This window comes from Plectropomus leopardus, chromosome 6 (genome assembly GCF_008729295.1).
Source record: "Plectropomus leopardus isolate mb chromosome 6, YSFRI_Pleo_2.0, whole genome shotgun sequence".
NCBI lineage: Eukaryota > Metazoa > Chordata > Actinopteri > Perciformes > Serranidae > Plectropomus > Plectropomus leopardus.
The window spans coordinates 7,193,006-7,214,377 of NC_056468.1; the positions used below are offsets into that span (position 1 = coordinate 7,193,006).

The 21,372-nt window shown below is 44.1% G+C and overlaps 1 protein-coding gene across 3 annotated transcripts in view; it reads right to left on the minus strand.

Annotated features, from left to right (window-relative positions):
• Positions 1-3,648: 3,648 nt before the first annotated feature.
• The window catches only part of tet3 (tet methylcytosine dioxygenase 3), a 33,325-nt gene continuing 15,601 nt past the window's right edge, over positions 3,649-21,372 (minus strand). For all 3 annotated transcript variants that reach the window (XM_042488462.1, XM_042488459.1, XM_042488461.1), the window contains 9 exons: positions 18,029-20,951; positions 14,582-14,672; positions 11,439-11,532; positions 9,307-9,515; positions 7,810-7,960; positions 7,551-7,640; positions 7,168-7,305; positions 6,664-7,018; positions 3,649-5,793 (listed from right to left, as the gene is read on the minus strand). In XM_042488462.1, the coding sequence (XP_042344396.1) occupies positions 3,983-5,793; positions 6,664-7,018; positions 7,168-7,305; positions 7,551-7,640; positions 7,810-7,960; positions 9,307-9,515; positions 11,439-11,532; positions 14,582-14,672; positions 18,029-20,903 (5,814 nt within the window). In that variant the 5' untranslated portion in view covers positions 20,904-20,951 and the 3' untranslated portion in view covers positions 3,649-3,982. The remainder of the gene's footprint in view (positions 5,794-6,663; positions 7,019-7,167; positions 7,306-7,550; positions 7,641-7,809; positions 7,961-9,306; positions 9,516-11,438; positions 11,533-14,581; positions 14,673-18,028; positions 20,952-21,372) is intronic.

Consider the following 21,372-nt stretch of genomic DNA (forward strand, 5'->3'; position numbering starts at 1 on the left):
TGTTTTTTTTTTAAATTCTTGGCATTTCAAATCAGGATTTATATGTAAATTTAAATTTAGAATGCACATGAAATACACCTAGTGTTGTGGCTGTGACTTCCTACAGTCTCTGCTGACTGCCTGGTCACACATAAATAAGAGTCTGGCATGTAACCGCCATAATACTGTATAAAACTTGACATGTTTAGACTATTTTTTTTTTTTTTTTAATGAACGATATAAAATGTTCCAGTGAGCTTCTGAAGTGCTGTTTGGTGCATTTTGTTACCTGTTGATGCAGCCAGGCTAACTGTTTCTTCCTGTTTTCAGTCTATTGGGGGGCTAAGCTAATTGGCTTCTGGCTCCTGTTACATATTTAGCATACATACGTGACAGTGTCATCAATCTTCTCCTCTAACTCTCGGATAGAAAGTTAATAAGCATATTTTCCCCAAATGTCGAACTTTTCCTTTAAACAACAAGCAGAACGTATCAAAATTTATGGCTCCCTTTTTTGTTTGTCCTTAGATCACTGTTGTTGAAGCTTTTCTAAAACTCAAATTCATACTTTTCCTCACAGAGCTGCACCACAGAGGATCCTCGAGTTATTTTTACTGTGGTCAGTGAGTGAGTCAAGTGTGGTTTCATGTTCTATAATTGGGCTAATAAATCTGTTTTTCAGAAAGTGACACATCTCTGTCAGTTACATGCTGACAAGGGGTACAGTACTTACGAAAGCAAAACAGCAGTGTTACTAAGCACACATTTACACACAACACATCAGGACCAAGTGTTGTTAACTGTTGTTGAGGGCTGTCAGAGACTTCAAAATACCCCCTTGTCATTCCTGGTTTACTATCCTCACCAGTTAAATAATCTTACCTAAATATTTTAATATTTACATTTTTTATCTCTCTCTTGAGAAAAAAAAAACAAAAAACAAACAAAAAAAAAAAACTAAGCTTCAAGTTGTCAATAATCGGCTCTTTCTTTTTGTCATTAAAATCAAGATTAAAAGTGCTTTTATAAATCTTTTCTTCTCTATGTACAATTTGTATTAGCTATATAAAAAAAGATGAAAAAAAAAACAATAACATCAAAGACAATCATTATCATCATCACCATGTAGTAATAAATAAGAGTTAAAAAAAAAAAAAAGCAGGTTAAAATGAGTGTGGAGATCTAGAGCACACAAAGGGACATATGCATGATTCTCTGCCCTCAGTAGCAAGTTGTGATTGTGACCAGTGTCTCTACAGTGTGAGGTAGAGAGCTGGAGACCCTCGGGAGAGGTAACAGGGTCTTTCACAGATGACCGGGGCCTTGACCAAAAACAACCACCCAGCAGCCAGGAGTTAGCCTCTATCCAATTCTACCAGTCACTCATTTTTATTTTCGACACGTTGCAAGTAGTCCATGTCAACGCTTGAATTAATCAAACCGTCACATGATTAATGCCTGAAAACAAAAAGGAGGGATTCTGTCCAGGCTATCAAATTTTCTCTCTCTTTGGCTTTTCTCTTTCACACACCCATCCATTCCAGTCACTTTCACATACACACACATATGCAAAGTGAGAGATGTATTGATTCAGTGCACTTGCATTTGTTGCCAACTCCCAGATGCTATGGTCATTTTTCAAAGGTCTCCCTTTAGCTCTCAGTATTTTTCTCTGTGAACAGATTACCAACAGAGCACTGAACGCCCTGTACAGTGTACTTTTGTTTGAGACAAAACCACTTTGCCACAACAAACTGCAAAAGCACCTCAAAAGGAACCAGTTCTTGAAGCCCCAATGCCAGAGCTGCAACAGCAGGGCGGCCACTCTGATTGGACTGGCTCTGTGATGGCAAGGTGTCTGCAGAAAGACACAGCTCGCTCTGCTCGAAGATGACAGCACCATGCAGAGGAACGAGCGGGGCCATCACAGTAAATCAAGTGTAATAGGAGAGCACCAGAGTGTGTGTGTGTTACGGAGCACCATAAGCATCTGCTGTCTCAACACTGTTTCCCTCTGCTCAAAGCCAGGATGGGCTTCCCAAATGCACCTCCAAACTTCATTCACATTTGTGCCACATGGGGACAAAGATCAACTTTACCTTGGGCTGCCTTGGCGAGGCCCCATCCGTGGTTGGCAAACAGGGTGTGAGATCCCCCTCTACTGGCCACGGATGGTTAAAGCAGCGCAGCAAGGCTCTACTGGCTTCTGAGTGGATCTCAAGTGCTTGTTTGTACACACCACTTTGAAACGGCAGTCACTGCTGCCCTCTAGAGTTTACACTGGGAGACGCTCAGCCCTACTTGAATGTTTTAGGAAGATAAAGTGTGCCACCTGTTCCATCTATGTGGTAATTGCAGATCTGGGTCAAATAGCATTTGCAAATAGTATTTTAGCCTCTGTGGAGCACCAGATGACAAGCGAAGGAAGGCATTTGGCATATAATCCATTAAACTTCCCAATTGCATGACAAGTTTCCTGCACCGATGTCTTGAAGCAATAAATGCCATCATTCTGTTACTCCACCTCGGTCAAAACAAACTCACTCGGTTATACCAGCTGAGCCAGATTAGAGTTAGAGCACCTCAGTACAGCATCAAGTGCCAATGGTTAGAAGCGGAATGGAAACCAATCAGAGCTGGAAGTTGAGCACCAGTCGAAAGCTGGAGGGGTGCAGGAGAGGAGGAGGAGCATGTCATCTACTGGTAAGACAGACAGCCAATATTTTCTCCAAACGTATTTTGAAGGGCAACTACAATTATTTCTAACCTGGGCATTATCTTATTTTTCGACTTTCTACACCATAGTGCTTGGTTTTGTTAATAACTCTAGAGTTTAGTTTAAGCCTTCTAGGGACTCTGCACAGTCAAAAAATAACACTTGTAACAGAGCACCGCTCTTCAGCTGTATTCATGTAATATCAAAGAAGCAGGCTCCATTTGGAAGAGGCCTTTTAAACGTACAGAATGATTGTATCAGTGTGAATATAACAGATAATTCTGATATACATTAAAGAGTACATTTCTTCATCAGTTGTGTATAAAAGAATATATTCGATTTGTACATAATGCTGGGAGGCTGAAATGGGAAAATTGGAATTTACGCAAATACCAAGATGCATTATATGTAAGTTCCAGGAAATAGAAAGTATAAGAATGAGATGTTGGCAGGTTCCAGAACTGTTATTGTGTTTTGTATATAAGACAGAAGTGCTGCTGATCATCACATGCAGCCTAAGAAATGAAAATGTGAACACAAAATAAGAAAATAGGGGCCCAGGTTGATAATAATTGCAATTATCCTTAATATACATATCTGTATATTGTCAAATTAGAGATAAAAAACGAAGGCAAGCCTTCTGAATGGACTATTTTTATATATGCATATATGATTACTTTGAAATTTATTTTCTGTCTTGCCAGATGGACGACGTCTCCTCCTCTAAGTACAGCTTGAAGATTGACAAGAACAAAGAAAGTCAGAAACAGAAAAAAGGGTACACATTTTCCATACATGGAAAAAGCAACTGTCTGAGTCTGACTGACTCAGACTGATTGATTTAAAAAAATACATAACTCAAAACAATCACATCATTAATAATAACATTAATGAAAACATCAATAATAAAAAAACAAACAAGTCTTCATTATAATAATACCTGTAATAACAACATTGACAGTAACAATAGCAATCATAATAATATTGATAATAATAGCAATAATTAGAATCATTAAAATTCTATGAACAAGAAAAAGCAATGGAGTTCCTCTCCAGGGAAGAGAGAGGAAGAGCACCACAGGCAGTGTGTCTGAAGCCCAAACCACTGCCTGACATGAGGTAAAAAACAATAAAAATGCCCCCTCCTCCAAGTGGACTGCGGAGGGGGGCAGGATGGAGAGATGCCAGACTGCGGGACGGCTGAGAGACATTCATCCTGCTCATCGCGCTCTCCAGCCCTCCACTGCACCACTCTGTAGCTATCAGTGTGTTTGTGTCTGTCTGACCTCAGACAAAGTGGCTGTAGGGGCCAGTGAGGCGGGTGAAGGCATAGGGAGACACAGTAACCATAGAGGAGGTGTGGAACGTGGGGGCTAACCGTGTCACTGGCCCCTCCCTCTTGTCTTTAGATTGTCCAGGTCCTGGACTGGCACCTGCCACCGTAGGCCCCCACTTGCGTTTCTTCCCGAGGGCCTTGATGTCTTCCTGGGAGAGGCCGAGGAGAGCCGCCTCCTGCTGCCTCTGCAGCGCTCGCTCTGCCAGCAGCTTCATTTTGGCCTCCCATATAGCCAGGCCGTGCATGGGCTGGTTGAGGTTCTTGTGCTGGTAGAAGACCAGGGAGATGCGGGTGGGATGGGAGCGATCAGGCTTTTTCAGTGGAGTGGTAGCATGTAGTTCCCGACGGGCACATTCAATCAGGATCGAGCCGTGGGCTGGTGCTACCGCTACACCACCAATGTTGGGATCCAGGAAGTTGTGCTCGCTGTCAGACCACACCTCATCGTCTTCCTCCTCACGACCTTTGGTGCTTTCAACGTCACTCTCTGCTCGGCTGGGGTTCCAGCAGGCCTGATCTGACTGCTGCAGGGCATCGGGGAAAAGGCGGCCCTCAGGGGCAGGTGATGGAGTACTGCCTGCAAATGAACCTCCGCAAGACTTCCAGGCCTTCTCTTGGAGCCCAAGGGGAGTGGAACAGCGACTCTCCCCAGTCTTGGACCAGATCTTGTCTGGGTAAGCTCCTGCAGGATTACTGTGCTTCAAACCTGGGCTATATGCTGCCGGCCCCATGGCCCAAGCATGTGGCTGAGGACTGGGAGCAGGGCTGGCCCAGTGCCTGGAGGCGCCTGGGCCTGGGGTGCCTGGCTGTGGGGTGACTGAGCCTGAGTGGGAGCTGCCAGGTTGTGGTGTACCTGGGTGAGGGGTGCTTGGGCGTGGGGTGGGAGGTCCTGTTGACCCTTGGTGAATGTTACCTGGGAGCACTGTGCCCAGGTGAGGGGACGGAGATGGAGAGGGAGGTATCTGGGGTGATGGTGATGGGGCAGGGGATGCCATCAGGGCATTTGAGCCGGAGTAGGGTGTCCATTGCTGGGGGTAAGGAGAAGGTTGCCGCTGCTGGGGATGCTGGTGAAACTGCTGCTTGTCCTGGTTCAACAACGAGACTTCAGGACTTATTTTAGGGGTCAGATGGCCTTCCCAGTTGGTGGAAATGATACTTCCATTAAGCTTGTGCCCTGGCCACGGCGCAGGCTGAGGGGTGCTGCAAGGTGTGTTGGCACCAGCCTGGCTCTGCATTGTGCCTTCGTTAACTGGCACATCCATAGGCTCCTGTTTGATAACTGGAGTGCCTCTGTTGGAGGGTTCAGAGCAGACAGAGGAAGGACGGGACTGGTTGTAGTCTGCGGGCTGGGTGTAAGCGCTGTGGTTTGGTTGGTTGGCTTGCTCCAGGTGGCTGGGGTAGGACTGGGCCAGTCTGGCCTGAAGGCTCTGAATGTCAGGCTTTGTGTCAACCTGGACAGCCTTGCTGCCTGCTTTGGGCAAAGAGCTGTTTCGACCCTCGTAGGTCCTCAGCTTAGGGGGGAAAAGTGCATTGGAGGGGTAGTTGTAGTAGCCATAGTGCATTGAGGGCAGATTGTGGTGGTAGCCGTTTACTGGGTCTGGTGCATGGGGCTGGCCAGTTGGGGGGAGGCCTCCCCTTGCATAGTAGGCAGGGTGTGGATAGATGTTGTTGAATGGGTCTGCTGCCTGCACAGGGTATCCATCTATTGATCCATTGAAGGGCTCTCTCTTGATGTTGGGCTTCACCTCTTGTTTTACAATTGCTGAATGACAAAGGAAAGGTAAGTTACAAATTGCACTTCACATACATTTCAGTTTTTATTTGTTTTTGACCTCTGTTGTATTGGAGGTTTGTGAAGGTCCTGACACACCAAGCTGAGGGTCATCCCTCAGTCATTATAAGGCCGTTGATGAGCCTCTGTTTCACTAGTTTTTGCAGTGTGTCCCACACAATCGGCACTAGTCAGCCATTGTCCGCCGATTCAATAATAATAGTGAATAAAATCACTGTGATATGCAGTTTAGCTCAGTGCTTGAGAAGACAAACGGAAATGTGGAAAGTAAACAACCAACTAAAGTCAAGAGGGGGGGTGAGATCAAAACTATTAGGTGAGACTATTTTTTTCAGCCATTGAGCTCTTTTGTAGAAATGGTTTGTAATGGTTTGTTCTGCTGTTTGCTGCTGCACAGTAAACACTGTTCTTTAAACAACAGGTTGTGACGTTAATGTCATAATTGGCTAAACAGCTTCTTGAATCCATCCTGTACGTCCTCTGGTTTCCCTTTTTGAATGACAAATATGGCCCCACGCCACCTGCTGCTATGAAGAGTTATTTCCTCTCACGCAGGTGCAGAATGTACATGTCAGTTGGACGCACGCTGTATTCTTTGCAGTGTGTTCAAATGCAGCTTTTTGTCTGAGATACAGGCGACGTGAGAAAACGCTAAAGATGTCTTTTGTCGCCACTAATTCTTTGATGTCCAGTTTGATGTGTCAGGGTCTTTACTCACAAGTTGCAGGTTAGGGTAAATGCATTTTAGACTACCAGATAAGGCCCCTAGTCCAGCAATTTAAAATAATTTGGACATCTGATGAAAAACAATCATTATGAATGACACAAAAACAAACTCACCTTTATTGCCTTGGGGTTGAGGGGAACCAGTTATACAGATGTCAGTCTTGACCATTGTTTTCTCTGGCGTCTCCCCAGCCTGCTGCATGAGTTTATTCTTCTTCTTCTCCGAGTTGGCTTTCTTTGCCTCCAGTCTGCGTTGTCGGCACGACTTGGCAGGTTCGGGCAACTTGCGTACCTCACGGCGGAAAGCCTGGAGCACCTGGATGGCTCCCGTTTGCATCTTGAGACGCTGGGCCTCCTCGCTACCAAACTCATCAGTCTGGGAGACCTTGTAAAGAGGCAATACATGGAGCTGCTCATCCTCCGGTATCTCATTCACCTTACGGTTGTCCTCCTTTGTTAAAGTACAAACCTAACAAAGAGAGAGAGGAAGATAAAATGTCAACTGTGCCAAGCTGCAAACCAAGAACACTTTTTTAATTCAACTTATTGACACAGAACAACAATATATTCTTTATTCACATCAAAACACACATATAAAAGTATGGTTAGTGATCCTACCACTGTGCAACCATTATAAAGGTTGTGCTGGTCCTTGTGAGCGTGGGCACAGAAATCCATGCAAGCGGTGACTCCAGAGAACGGCCGGCCTTCCTTTAAGCCCAGCCTGCAGTCTGGAGCTTTGGACTCTGTCTGGCACTGAGGATGAAGAGTACAGAGATAACTTTATTTCCTTACATTCATTTAAGATAGACAGTAGATTCTTCCCTGTTTCTCAGTATTTGTGCAAAGAAGTGTCGAGTGTTATTATGGGACAGCTAAAGTTTTGATTGTCTGGTGTACAACACTACTTGTTGTGTGTGAAGAAGATGACGTGTAGTTGGTGATGTCATGAAGTTGTTACTGTGTAAAGAATGGGGTGGGTAGTTGCCTGTACAACAAACCTGATTACTGTAGGCCTGTGGAGCCAGCCGCTTGTACAAAGGAGCCACCTCAGTTGCCAAATGCTGGAAGTTATCCCTGAGTTTTTCCTCCTGACGAGCACAAACAAACATCACAGGTCAAACTGGAACACAAAGTCACAGATCTGTAAAATGGTAGCTTCACAGATAACAAAAGTGATTAAACTCAGCATGATTAAAAAAACCCACAACCTATACACACATAATACTATAAAACAATTGGCTTTGATGTGATGAATACCTCTTCAGGGCGATCTCCTTGTAGCCTGAACTTGCGCGGCGTTTTGCTGCGGGCGTACTTACAGCCATTGAAGTACATACTCCAGGAGCAGCCAAAGGAGAAGGAAGCACCACAAGTTTCACTGTCCTTGCCTTGACACGCACAGGTACGACTGCAGGGGGAGACAGTGAGCACAGCTTCAGATAAATCAATGGTATACAGTGCAGGCTTTACACCATATCTACAGTATATTCCAACTGGGCTGAGAGGGATATAAGAGAGATAAAATGCCAATGTGGAAATTTGGGCAATATTTCATTTGGAGAAATTATATGGTCGTAGCATCTTAGAAGTGCAATAATACAAATATTATTTTATTTTAAATTAACAGACTGTATAAATAGCACAGACTGAAAAAATTCAACCTACTCATGTGCCATCAGTCAATATCCCAGTGACTGCATAACTAAGCTAACACAAAGACTCCACTGCTAGTGGCCCAGTGGATTGAGCAGGCGCCCCATATACAGAGGCTGTGTCCTCACCACACGGCCGCAGGTTCAATTCTGGCCTTAGCCCTTTGCTCAGCGCCCCCCTCTCCCCCTTTCATGCTCAAACTGTCCTATCCATTAAAGGCAAAAAAGCCCCAAAAAATCTTTAAAAAAACAAAGGCTGCTAGGAGGGACAAAGCAACAGCATAGCATGTTACATTATCACTGAGTTTCTGTTGAAGTCTTGCTCAAGTGCTCGTTGATATAGTTATGCCGTCATGGGCTTCTGTTTGTTAGCTTCTTATAACAAAGCACTTCGACTCAGTGTCTTGCAAAGTATGTCTTTGGTCAAAAAATTAAATCAGTCAATCTTTGATTAACATCTGTGCACCATTTTAATATCAATTTGATAGCGTACTGTCAGCTAACTAACCTTAATAACGCAGTATCACTGCCAGAGACCACAAACATACGAGCAGTTGACACTTCACTATGACTTGAATTGCTTCACCCCTGTCACCAACAAGTGTCAGGCGTCCGTTTGTAGCTTCATATTTCCAAAAGGAGTTGCTCGTGGTGTGAACACAGCACCTGCGCTCTAACTCCAGAAAGTGAATGGTGGTGGCTATGTTTAAGCTAGTTTAAACAAGGGTGTGTCAACATCCATGCATGGCTAACTCTGGAAGTGGGATGTATGTTTTTGTGCAGACAAACACTATTTTGCTTAAATTTAGATTTTTGCCTCTGGAGTAATTTTCCATGTCTCGGATGCCCAGATTGGGCCATGGACCTCCATTAAGCCAACATTTTTAGCATACTTTTACTGCTGTCATAGGTCTTCCTGAAACTTCTGATAAAGATGACTTGAGATCATATTGTTTAGAAAGTGCTTTAAAAATAACTCAAACAGGTGCCATGGAGGTTCAGAAATATAATGATGAAATACACACAACTTGTCACCTCTTTGCACATTCACCAACTTGTATGTTAGAGAGCCAGTGTCAAAGACCACCCATCAGCTACTCACTCATCATTGAGGCCACAGCGTCGGCTGGTAGGGTTGCCAAATTTGGTGAGGGTGCTACTGAGCTCACTGTACAGCTTGTCAGCCAGGGCCCTCGGGACACCTTCCCATGCCATAATGAGGATGATGATGACAGCATTGGCACAGTGGTGGCCTGCACGCTGACGCACCAGACACAGCAGCTTCTCTTGCTCACTGGCACGACGGATCACCTGACAAGAAAAAGAGCTTATTATCATTATTTTATCTTTTACTCATTAGGATAGGGAAACACCCTGGATCTTTACAAGTAACGCCTTAATTAATGCTTAGTAAATCCCTATACTCTGAGTTTAATACATAATTATTTACTTACAACTAAAACAAAATGCTTTCTATTGTCTAATTCTGTGGTTAGTGACTTTGTCGGTGATAAACATTTGTACAGATAAAGACGTTGCTTACTTCCTGAAGAAGGCTGGATGTGTCAAAGAATTTACAGTTTTCAATCAAGTTCTACTTTTAGAACCTGCCAATGCAATAAGGAAGTTTAACTTTTTTTCCTTAAAGACAAGTGCCTTGGTTCCTCCTTGTTTTTCTAAATTTGTTCATGCCCTTCACCGGAGAGCATTGTCTTTTTTGTACCATTACTAATTTCAAGGAAGCTCTCCTGTTTTTTTTTCTTTTCAAAGACGTTGCTTTACCGAATTAGAAACACTGAGAAAGAGTTTAAGTCACACTGCATTCTGGAAGGATATTTAATACCTGTACTGACATGTGACCCGCTGCTAGGACTGGATACCAATCCTAAGTCTACGTATGATGCTATTGGTTAAATCAAATTAGCTAGAAGGTCTCATACTATAAAAATATACTAGTAGACAAGTAAGAAAATACCCATCATTTCACTTCTGTCAACCTTTATATATGATTGCTCACAACTGTTTTTTGATATGCGCAAGCCTGCTCTGTCTCACTGTTATTATCTCTACACTCCCCCCTTGCTGTCTCCAGTGCACACATGCACACACTAACACACATACACACAGACCCTCACTCAGTAGGACAGCTGTTTTGAATCCATAAAGTCGTTAGCAGGATGTGTCAGGGGTGACACTGGAAGGGTGGCCGAGTAGTTACAGAGTGAGACCTCTTGCTTATTTACTCACTGTGGGTGACAAACTTGGCTAGGTGTCTCCCCAGGACCCCTCATTAAACACACACACACACACACACACACACACACACACACACACACACACACACACACACACACACACACACACACACACACACACACACACAGCATAAATCTGTTGTTGATTGGCTGTCATTGTTGTCAGGAGGAACAAAAGTCCAAACACATCTTTTTCTTTTTCTCACTTGACAATCACAAACACAATCAGGCTTTCACTGAGTCCTTGACAGACTGTCACAAATGTTATTTTTGAGAGTCACTAGCATTTCTTTAGCTGTAGTTAGTAACTTTTAGAAAAATAACTTTTCATCATATTTGTTGAAACTGTCACTATATCCAGTACAGTAGTACATGAGCGAGCTAGTCTGAAAAAAAATCATAGTTCCCCTCCTCTTTGTAGTGCTTCTAATGGCATTTGCTATAATCCACTGCGTGCATATGAAACCAACCAATGAGAGCCAAGGAGTCTCTACCACAGCTGTCAGTCATGTCAATCACTGCTCATTGCCTGTTTCTTGTTTAAAAGGTTTTCACAAACATATTTTAGTGTACTGTTTAGCTGTCATATGAGAATGTTTGTGACCTGGCTGCCACGTTAAAAAACAGTGAAAACAGTGGCCTGACCAACTTTCTCATTTTTTATGACTGGTTGTTTTCCTTCAGCTGCAGTAGATTCCAGCAAATGCCTTTAGAAGCACTACAAGGAGGAGGAACCTGATTTTTTGACAGATTATCCGTCTCACATATGACTGTCTGAATTTAGTGACAGTTTCAGCAAATATGACAAGTTGTTTTATGGGTTTTTTTTTTTAGATAAAAGTTACCAACTGAGAAACCTTGAGAACACTCCCAAGTCTCCCAAGGTCCTTACCCGAATGCAGTCATGTATGATGAAAATGAAAAGCTCTTTCAAAACTTCAAACAAGTAGCAGATGTGATGTATAATGATGCTACTTACCCACTTAGCGATAGGACATCCTCGTGAGCTCTTTCCCTCTCTGCCTGTGTACACCACCTTCTCAATCCGGATGGCATCTCCCTTCTCTCCATACCTAAACATGAGGAGAAACAGTCAGACAAAAACAGCCAGATCTACTCACATCAGATCATCCTGATGTCTGAGTTAAGAGCTCTGACACACTAAGCTGGACACTCAAATAGCCTCAACCTTAACACACGTTGTAGTCTTGATCGGTGTAAGGGCCCTAAAGGCTAAAAAGTGAAACCTCAAAGAATTGGCTGACTGACTGATCAGACGTTTTACATCATTTGTTGTGGCCTCAAGTGCTCTGTTAAAAAAAAAGTTACACTACACCTGACAGCCAAATCACCAGCAATATGGATTTGCCTGTGTCCACAATCCAGAAAAACATTAGAAAGATTTTCAAGACTGAACTAGGTTATTATGCTGTGAACAGTTGACAGCTCAGATTAAAACATGCTCAGTTGGCCAAACAGTTGCTAATAAAAGTCAACAAGTACCACATAATGGGACACAACCCTGTTGTTCAGAAGTTTTTCGTCATCATTGACCTCATCAAGAGCATTTCTTATGTTTTATGCCACCTACTGCTTTTGCCTGTGGGGCTCTGAATCTTTTGTATTTTATATTCTGTGTGTACATCAACTCTGACAAAGACGGGAAAACCTCAGCAGCACTGACTGGTGAGGAGTGTTCACATGGCACTGCTGAGATTCACACAGACACGGCAGAGCAAACCAGAACCCACTAACCTCGACACAATGCCAGCCAGAGGGTCTTCTCTTGGACATATTTCTGTGCTGGTGTTTGTGTGCATGCACGAGATTAGTTTGTGGACACACTAAACATATTTTTTTTCTGTGTGTATGTATGTGTGAACACCTGCTTGAGCAAATATTGGAGAGCTGAGACATTACTTAATAGTAGTCCTCATGGTGCATGTGTGTATTTCTGCAGGTGTTTTGGTGGAGTGATGGGGTGTATAAGAGGATGGAGGGGTCAGAGGTTGCGCTGGGGTGGGGATAGGTCATCAGAACTTGTCAGAGGTCTGCGTGCGGTTCATCTCAGGTCTCCTGCCTGCTTGATACCTGCCATTGTGAAAACGTCAGCCCTGAGCAGATCTGGTGTGACAGTGAACACAAGAGGCTCCTGCTGAATGGGAATCACTCCGTGGTGGCTCAGAGAGTGGAAGAGGAGTGGGCTCTGTCACCACAGGGGTGGCCTTTTGGGGTCAGGCCTGGGTCAAAGGTCAGCTAGGGACATTGGGGCCTTAACATCTATGTCATCTCTCACACAACAGAAAGTGGTCTCTGGCCTAACACCCCCTCCACTTCACTCAACTTGTGTTCTCCAGGGACTAATGACTCATTGGTTCTATTGAAATCCAGCCTCTCTGAATAACAGCCAAATGTGTGCCTCAGTACAATAATCAGTACTGTTAACATGAACCATAACACAATGACGCATCCGGTAATAGAAGGTTACACTGAGTACAAGGTCTTTCTGCATTCTGCGATTACAAATACCAAGACAATATCTGAAAGTTTATAAAAAAATAATCATTCTTAAAAACAGCTCTCCTTTGATCAGTGTTATGTTTTAGTAAGATAACCAAATGATTTAATCATTTATTAGTGCTTAATATTAGTACTCAACACCTAGGTATCGACCAAAACATTTGCTTGCAGCCAATCACTGCAGCGTTACTAAATGTAATGACTGACAGTCAGAGGTGAAGTTGACCGTGAGGTGTATTTGATGGAGCTGCAGTTCAGCGTGCTGATGCGCCACCAAAACATTGTGTGTTTCAAAGTGTTGCACGTAACCTCATTCACATTATGTATGTAGAATAAAATATTCTATTATGGTTGCATCATTAATATAATCGAAATATTATCCAAATTGCAATATGGCCAAGTGCAATACCCAAATCGCAGGAGCTTTAATTTTTCAACACATTTTTCGATGTGTCCCAAGATAACATTATACAAGAAGCATTATGTTGCTGGGTAGGTGGCCCAGCCAACAAATCATATTCCAGATGTAAAACAACATGCATGTTTGGTACACACCCTCACAAAAATCAGCTTTTTTTTGGTCAACTGAGATGCAAAACTACCATTCCTACAACTCATGTTGCAATTGCAACATCTGTCATGGATGACATTAGATGGCAATAAAAAAAAAAATAATAGTGTGCAGCCCTATACTCTATTACTGTAGTATCAGTATCACTTTAATGGTACTAAAATCATTATGTTTTAAATGATACCTAGTGCCATGATTTCTAAAAGCTGTAGCTTTACTTTGGTTATTAAAATCACCAGCTGGGGAGTTTTCTGCTGTTCCTTCTTAAATTGATAAACACTAATGCTATGAAGATCAAGCTGCTCAACTCAGTCTGTCTTTTATTACCAAGTCTGCTGACGCGTTGCAGAAAAAGTAACAGCTCACTTAATTGTTTTGGGGAGGACATCCAGTTAGTACTATTTATGTGACATGGATGACATTCAAGTGCTGACTGCTAACGCTAAATGTCATGTTACATCATTAGGATAAATACAGCACACAGATTTAACCTTAAATCTGACTGCAAGATTATTTATTTGCAGTTATTTTAGGTTTCAAACTAAGTGAATTCAGCTTTGTATGTACACCATTTGCATATAAAAACATCAAAACCCCAGCCTTAATTAATTCTGAGGACTGTTACATAACATAAATAACTGAATCTACTCTGAACAGTGCACAATGAATGCACCATTTCTATCATACTGTGTACTATAATTTTTGTTTCTCTTCTTTCCTCCCTTCTGTCTGCCTCCCTCTCTTCATCTCTCTCTCTGTGATTTGATTTATATCCTCCCTCACTCCTCTCATTCTCAGCTATCATCTGCTGCTACCCCCGCTTCTTGCTCTGCCTCTGATATGCTGATGATGCTGATATTTCCTGTTTCTCCTACTGGATTCTGGGTCACAGATTCCCTAAGGGCAAAATGTGAGGAGGAGGGAAGGTGGAGAGAGAGGAGGAGGGAGAGAGGCTGAGAAAGCAAGAGCGTGTAGGAGGAAGAGAAAAAGAGAAGAGAAGAGGAGAGAAGAGAAGAGAGGGAAAAGCTCACCTTGTCTCCATCAGGTCTCGTATGGAGGCTACAGTAGGACCAGATCCCAGGTGATTGTAGTAGGGACCTTCATCTTTCTCCAGAATTTGTTCTAGAAAAACAAACAGTATAGGTTGAGGAAGAAGCACATAAGTGGACCCAAAATAGCCTTCTGGCAAATCCCACACTTAAATGTACATAATTCTTCAAAATATACAACAAATAACCATTTGCAATGATAATATATGTATTCTATTAAGTTGTACTGCATATTACAACCACTGTGTAATAAAGTAGTATATCTGAATACAGCTACTGTTTAGTGTGGCTGATCTATTATTAGATAATACAGGTATTGACACTACATCTATACTACTTTATGACTCATTGTCAGCTTCCTTATCTTACACTATGACATAAAGTGTGGGCATTTTGAGTCAGATTATTAGAATGTGTTTTGTTGCTTGGCATAAACAAAATTGAGCAGCAGGTGCTATGGCACAGCCATTGTCATGCACTGTTTTTTACTGTTCTTTTGAATTTGAAAAAGGACACCATAGAGATTATTTGAAACTATGCTTCTGCACTGAGTATTTCACAGTTAGACAGATGTTGTATGCAGTACAAAGATGCAATTATCTTTTAATTGGTGACCAGAGAAAACAGAGAAAAAGGGCTGTAGCGTTTGCGTAGAACAAAACTTACAACGATCAGAAAGCCACCTTGGAACAATAAATGCTCCCAATAGTGGATAACATATTGCGGCCTTGGCTGCTAACGTTATCTTACTACAGCTAAACAGTACACTATAATTTGTTTCCAAAAAAATTTAGGTGTCAAATAGACAATGCTGTGCCATCCTGGTTTATATTTGATCAGCACTGCTTAATTTCACAGTTTGATCTTAGTTTTTTTTCAGCCTCCATTGTGGACATACAAAACTGCAAAAGTACAAGCTGTATTTTGAACATATCCCTAGAGCTGAGAGATGAGCAGGGAGGTCTGTCCACGGGCAAGAAGAAGGGAAGTTTCCCACAGTTCATTCACATATGACCCACATTGTTATAATACAAAGCTGGTTGAAAACTGGCAAAGTGTCCCTTTTAATTTCAGTCTAATGTTCATTATATTCCTACACTGACATACCTTTTTCATCAATTATATTAGCAGCCTCACCAAATTCTTTTGTGGTAATATGATTTAGGCTTTCTAATTTTTTTGCACATTGTATTGATCGAGTTATGAATTTTTATGGCTAAAATCCTTATTTACTAGCTTGTGGAAAGAGTTCTGCTTGAAGCTAATGGGACTGAATGTCTCAAGTTGAAAATATTTAACAGTAAAACGTGCCTTGACCTCAGTAAATAAGTCAGTGGCTGTGCTCAGAACCAATCTCTGTTTTGTAAAAATATATAACACCAAAAAATATGAAAATAAAATAACAAATCAAAGGTGTGTGTTTTGATGTATTTTTTGAAAAACTCAAAGACATCCTCTTTGTAGCTGAAGTCAAATCCTCTATGAGCAGGGTGAGAGTGTGCAACTGATTGCAACATCCAGTTCACACAAACACATGAGCACACAGACAGTGGGCTGTGACTGCAGGGTGTGGTGTGTGTGTGTGTGTGTGTGTGAAGACACTTTGTAAAGCAGAAGCTTTTTGAGGTGGTGATGAATGACTTGGTTTGTGTGAGGGAGGAAGGGTGTGTCTGTGTTGTGTACATCTGTGTTTATGTTGTGTATGTGTGTGCGTGTGTGTGTGCAACTGACCATTGTCCTACATGTATCAGTGGCTGTAAACCACTTCTTATGACTTCACTGCTAATCTTTACACAATATGTAATAGTGTGCAGCTGAATGTCTCCTACATAAAATGTCTCTAATGGACTTTGCATCACCCAGCTTTTCAACAGCTCCCTTATATGGCAACTAATACCATGTTGGTCTTTCTTCTGTCTTCATCATAGTGTGGCACACACTCTGGATAACATTAGCTAAATGCTCTAAATGTAAGTGATCCACATTATCAGCTAATCACCTACAGTGTGGACATTTACTCTGTGTTGTGTGTGTCTCTGGTTCAGAGGCTATATGAGGTCACATTCCCCTGTTGGTGCAGGGAGGCACCAGGGCGTGGCTCAGGACAGGAAGTGTAGGAGTGACACTAAATTCTTGCATGGGAATTGGTTGTGTGTGTGTGTGTGTGTGTGTGTGTGTACACTGTGCACATCATTGCTGTATACTGTATATGTGCGTTGGAGGCAGTCTCATTCCAGTGCTGTGTTATGCTACAGGGAGTTGGCAGGGCAATGTGTAACCAAGCTTTATATGATGACATGTTTTCTGCTGGTCTTTGTAACAACACACAGCTAGCAAGTGTTTCACTGCAGCTGCTCTCACCCTGCTGTGCACCCGCTTCAATGTTTAGAGACAGCAAGGCCTATTTACTAAAACTTAACCCTTCATAGCCCTACAAAAACCCTGTTTCTGCAAGAATATGGTGATAATATCTTCAAAGGTTCTCTGAGAATAAAATCTTTCTTTATGCATTTATTGCACCAAGTTAATCAATACCCTGCTTACCCTGAGTAGCTACAACAGTAATATTCTGATTTACTGAGTCATTAATTAATAATTTTGGACAGACAGGCTAGGTCTTTTCAACTAATGAAGACCTTATAATAGAAGACACTATAATAATGTGGGTGTATCAAAGGGTTTATCTGCCTAAGCTAACTTTATTTATGTATTCTCTCACTTATTATAAATATGTGGTATATAATATGGTCTAAACATCTACTGTACGGCCACCTACTCTGTTATAAACAAATAACCTGAGCAGGGTAAGGCCCAAACTATGGGACTGAACCTCTTTCTGTCTAACAAAGGCTCTGTTCTGCTTGCCTGCCAGACCCAAACCCACACAAAAGGCTCCTTCTGCCACCACTGCTATTGTTCCTGCCCGCTGCCTTTAGTGCCTCACACTGTCGCAGTCTGGATGGTCGCAGCCACAAACCCTGGCAACACACACATTCTTAAACATACTCAACAAGCATCCAGACAGAGCAGCTGAAGCAAAATGGAACTGAAAAATCTGATAGTGGACCTGTGTAGTTCAATACGTAGAGGAAATCACTAACCGTGTTAGCATTGTGGGTTCAATCATGTTTAGCTGAACCACAGAACAAAATATGAACATTTTCAGATTTATTATATGTTTCCCAAATGAGTCCTACCAACAGAATATGTATGCTGTCTTGCTGCCATAAGGCTCTTCAGAGAAAAGCCTTTACTATAAGTAACGCTGATCAGAATTACAGATTGGTTTTAATGTATCTACACTCACTGATAAATGGATAATGTTTGGAGTGGTGTGATACTTGATATATTATTGATACTTGTTTAAAAAGTGCTAATACAGTCCCTGAATACACATAACCATAGACAGACATCAACACAGTGACTTACCCACACAGGTACAGGTGGGGAACTCTGCCTGAAGATCCTTTGAGGGAGTATCCAGCAAGGTCTTGGTGGGGGTGTCCAGGTAGCGCAGAGGAGACTCTAGGAAGCCTCTGAGAGATGGAGAAGAAGGCAGGTCCTTTGTGGGCGTGTCCTCCTCAGAATAGCATGTGGTGGAGAGTACTGCTATATCACCCGAGGATTCGAGCTTCATGCGTTTGGGAAGCGGAGAACACGGCATGTTGAATGTATCCTCTATCACACCAGGCTGCTGCTGCTTTTTGGGAACGGCCCCCTGATGCAGAGAAACATCCCTCATAAAACCCTCTGTAGATGCCTGGTTCAAGGTGGCTTCACTTTGGGTCCCTGGCTCATCCTTGCTGACTTCCATCTCCTGATCATCCAGATGAGGTGTGGAGCTGGCTTGAGTGGCGGGCATTGAGGGAGCCGGCTGAGGGGTGGAAGATGATGTGGGACTGAGGTCCTGAGGACTGGTCTGGGATGAGTTCCTCGGCTGAGGGGCTGTAGCGGTCTCCTCCATGGGCTGAATGGCAGGTGCGTCTGGGGCTGGTGCTGAGTCCCCAAATTCAGCCTCAAACTGGCGGATCAGTTCTTCGTACTTGGGGTCAATGTTGATGACGTTCTGTAATTGTAAGGTGCTGGATGGAGATGTGGAGGTCACAGGTGTGGTGGTGCTGGTGTCACTGGAGGCCAGGCTGCCCACTCCCTCTGACTTAGCATTAGCTACGGGGGAAACAGGTCGGGGCAGAGGGCCCATGAGGGCTGGAGTGTTTTCTGACAAAGCAGAAACAGTGGAAGAGGGAGTCATTGAGGAGTTGGGAATGGATACCTGAGATTGGGCTGGGGCAGGGAGGCCTGCAGCAGCAGCCTGAGTGGAGTTACTGTGGAGGGGCAGAGAGGGAAGAGAACCTGGTTGCAGGCTGGTCAGGGCCGGGGCTCTGTCCATCATGAGGACTGGTGGTTTTTGTATGGAGATCTGAGTCTGAGGCAGGAAGGTTGGCATGGAGGCTTTCTGCTTGGTCTTCTTGATGATTATCTGTTTGGGTTTGTGCAGGGGAGTGACTGCAACCATCCCACTAATAGCTTTTATGACGGGAGATCCTTGGCTGCCTTTTCTCTTCTTGGGTTCCTGTTTGATGGCCAGATGTGGCAAACCTTCTGCCTCCATCTGTGGCCACCATTTTTTCAAGTTTTGACAAACCAGAGGTGCACGAGGGCCTGGAGCTCCAAAGCCAGCGGAGTGGTTTGAGAAGAGGTTCCTCTTGTAGTGAAGGTGCTGCTGCAGAGCTGCCTGAGTGGAGTGGCTGATGGCCGCTTGGCCAGGAGACAGGGGAGCGCCAGGGTAGTGCTGACCCTGCTGCTGACCGTTGGCCATGCCATAATGTCCCATGGAGGCAGTGTGATGGTAGTGCTCGCCAGAGTCTGGTTCTTGCTTTATCCTGGCCAGTGCTGGGTTGTCCTGGGCCTGGATCACTCCATTCTGGTTCAAGCTGATCTGCTGTGTGGCTGGAGGCTTGAAATGAGCATTGCTGAACTTGCCGCTGGTGTCACCGAGCAGCTGTTTGAGCTCCGACATGGGGTCTGAGCTGCTGTGCGGTGCAGCAGCATAGTGAGACTGGGGCTCAGATTTTATACACATCCATGGGTTCCTCTGTTCAGAGCCTCTTCCTGGGCCCTGCTGCCACTGCTGGGGATTAGGGCTGAAGCCTGGGTGTTTTCCCTGACCTGGGAAAGGAGAGGTAGAGGATGGGAGAGGGGTCACGTGGGGTGGCTGGCCTTGAGATTGGGGCCTGTGGTGCTCACAGGACACTGGAGCCTGCTGGATGGTGTGTAGTCCTGGAGGGACGGATTGAGAGCGCGAGGAAGATGACAGGAGAGAGGGCGGGATCAAGCTAGTGCCGTTGGGGGGCTGAGATGGGAGGTTCTGGGTATGTTGGTGGTGATGGAGGTTACTGTTATAGGAACCTTGACCTGGAGAGCCAGCAGCTTGCGGACCAGTACCAGATAACTGGGTTAGGGCTTCTATGGCGATGGCTGTCTGAAGACTGACGTTCTTTTCCTTGGCTATGGAGAGCACCTGGGGAGAGCAGGGGATTGGGGGTTTGGGGCAGGGCACATGGTCTGGGTGAGGGCCTTGAGTTCCTTGTTGCTGCTGGGGGTATGAAGTGGACAGACGGTGGCCACCATTCATCTGGGGATAGGACTGAGGGTGATGTTGCACATGGGGTTGCTGTGGGTGAGGTTGTAAGTGTTGGGGGGCATCAGCCCTTTTGCATGCACCTTGATCCTCACTGGTTGCCAACTTTATCTTCTTCTCCAGCCACTCAAGGTAGTCTGGACAGTCGGGCCCATCACAGTTGCAGTTAGGGGGCTTGTGTCCATGTTTGGCTTGGCTCAGTGCTGTCTGTAGGGTATTCAGGTCTTCTGGAGGCTGGCAGCTTCCCTCAGGAGCTCCTGCAGAGTGTTTGGCCTGAGCTCCCTGAGCACCTGTCTCCTTGGTGAACTTCTCGTACAGCTGGGCTGTGTTAGGCTGCACGAGGCAGGAAGAGGAAGAAGAAGGAGGCAAGGAGCCAGCGATGGCAGAAAAAGCCACCAAATTGTGGGCATCCTCCATGTTTGCGTGGTGGACAGGTTCACCAGGGGTTGTACCGCTGCTGCTGTTCCAACATGGTTGTGGTTGTTGGGCATCACTGACCTTGCCATGTCCTGACACCCAGCACTGCCTCGGAGGCACGCTTCCCGCCCTCTGCTGCTCTGTTTCCATAGATGTCGCATCATCGTTAGGGTAGTGATTCACCCCATTGGCCAGTTCCAGGCTCAGCGCGCCTTCCTGGAGGCGGTCATGTGACCCAATTTCCATCTGGCCTCCACTTCTGGGGCCATCCACTGAAGTGACTTCGCGAACAGTCTGAAAGACAAACACAGAGTGAGATTAGTGGGGCTTAAAAAATCCAGCAAATCCAGAACAGATTACAACAAAACATAATAAACTGTACATTATGTGTGATTTTCAATAATCACCCGATGTGCTAATAATTGCTGTAGTTGAATAAAGACAAATTGGTAGTTTTTATTTCTATTCAAAAAATAACATAACAGAGTGACAAAAAACAATCATCAAAGTAGTATCCGACTCCATTCCCTTCTTGCCAGCTCTTATCCAGGGTTTCCCTCCTACCTCTCTACAGAACATACAGTGCTGCAGGGTCAGGTCAGAGGGGCTAAGGAAAACTGCATTAACTATTGCTTCAGTGGAGTGTTTTCATAACAGGCAAGTGTTTTGTCAAGAAAGTCACAGGTCATGTGACACAGTTTCACTGTTTCTTATA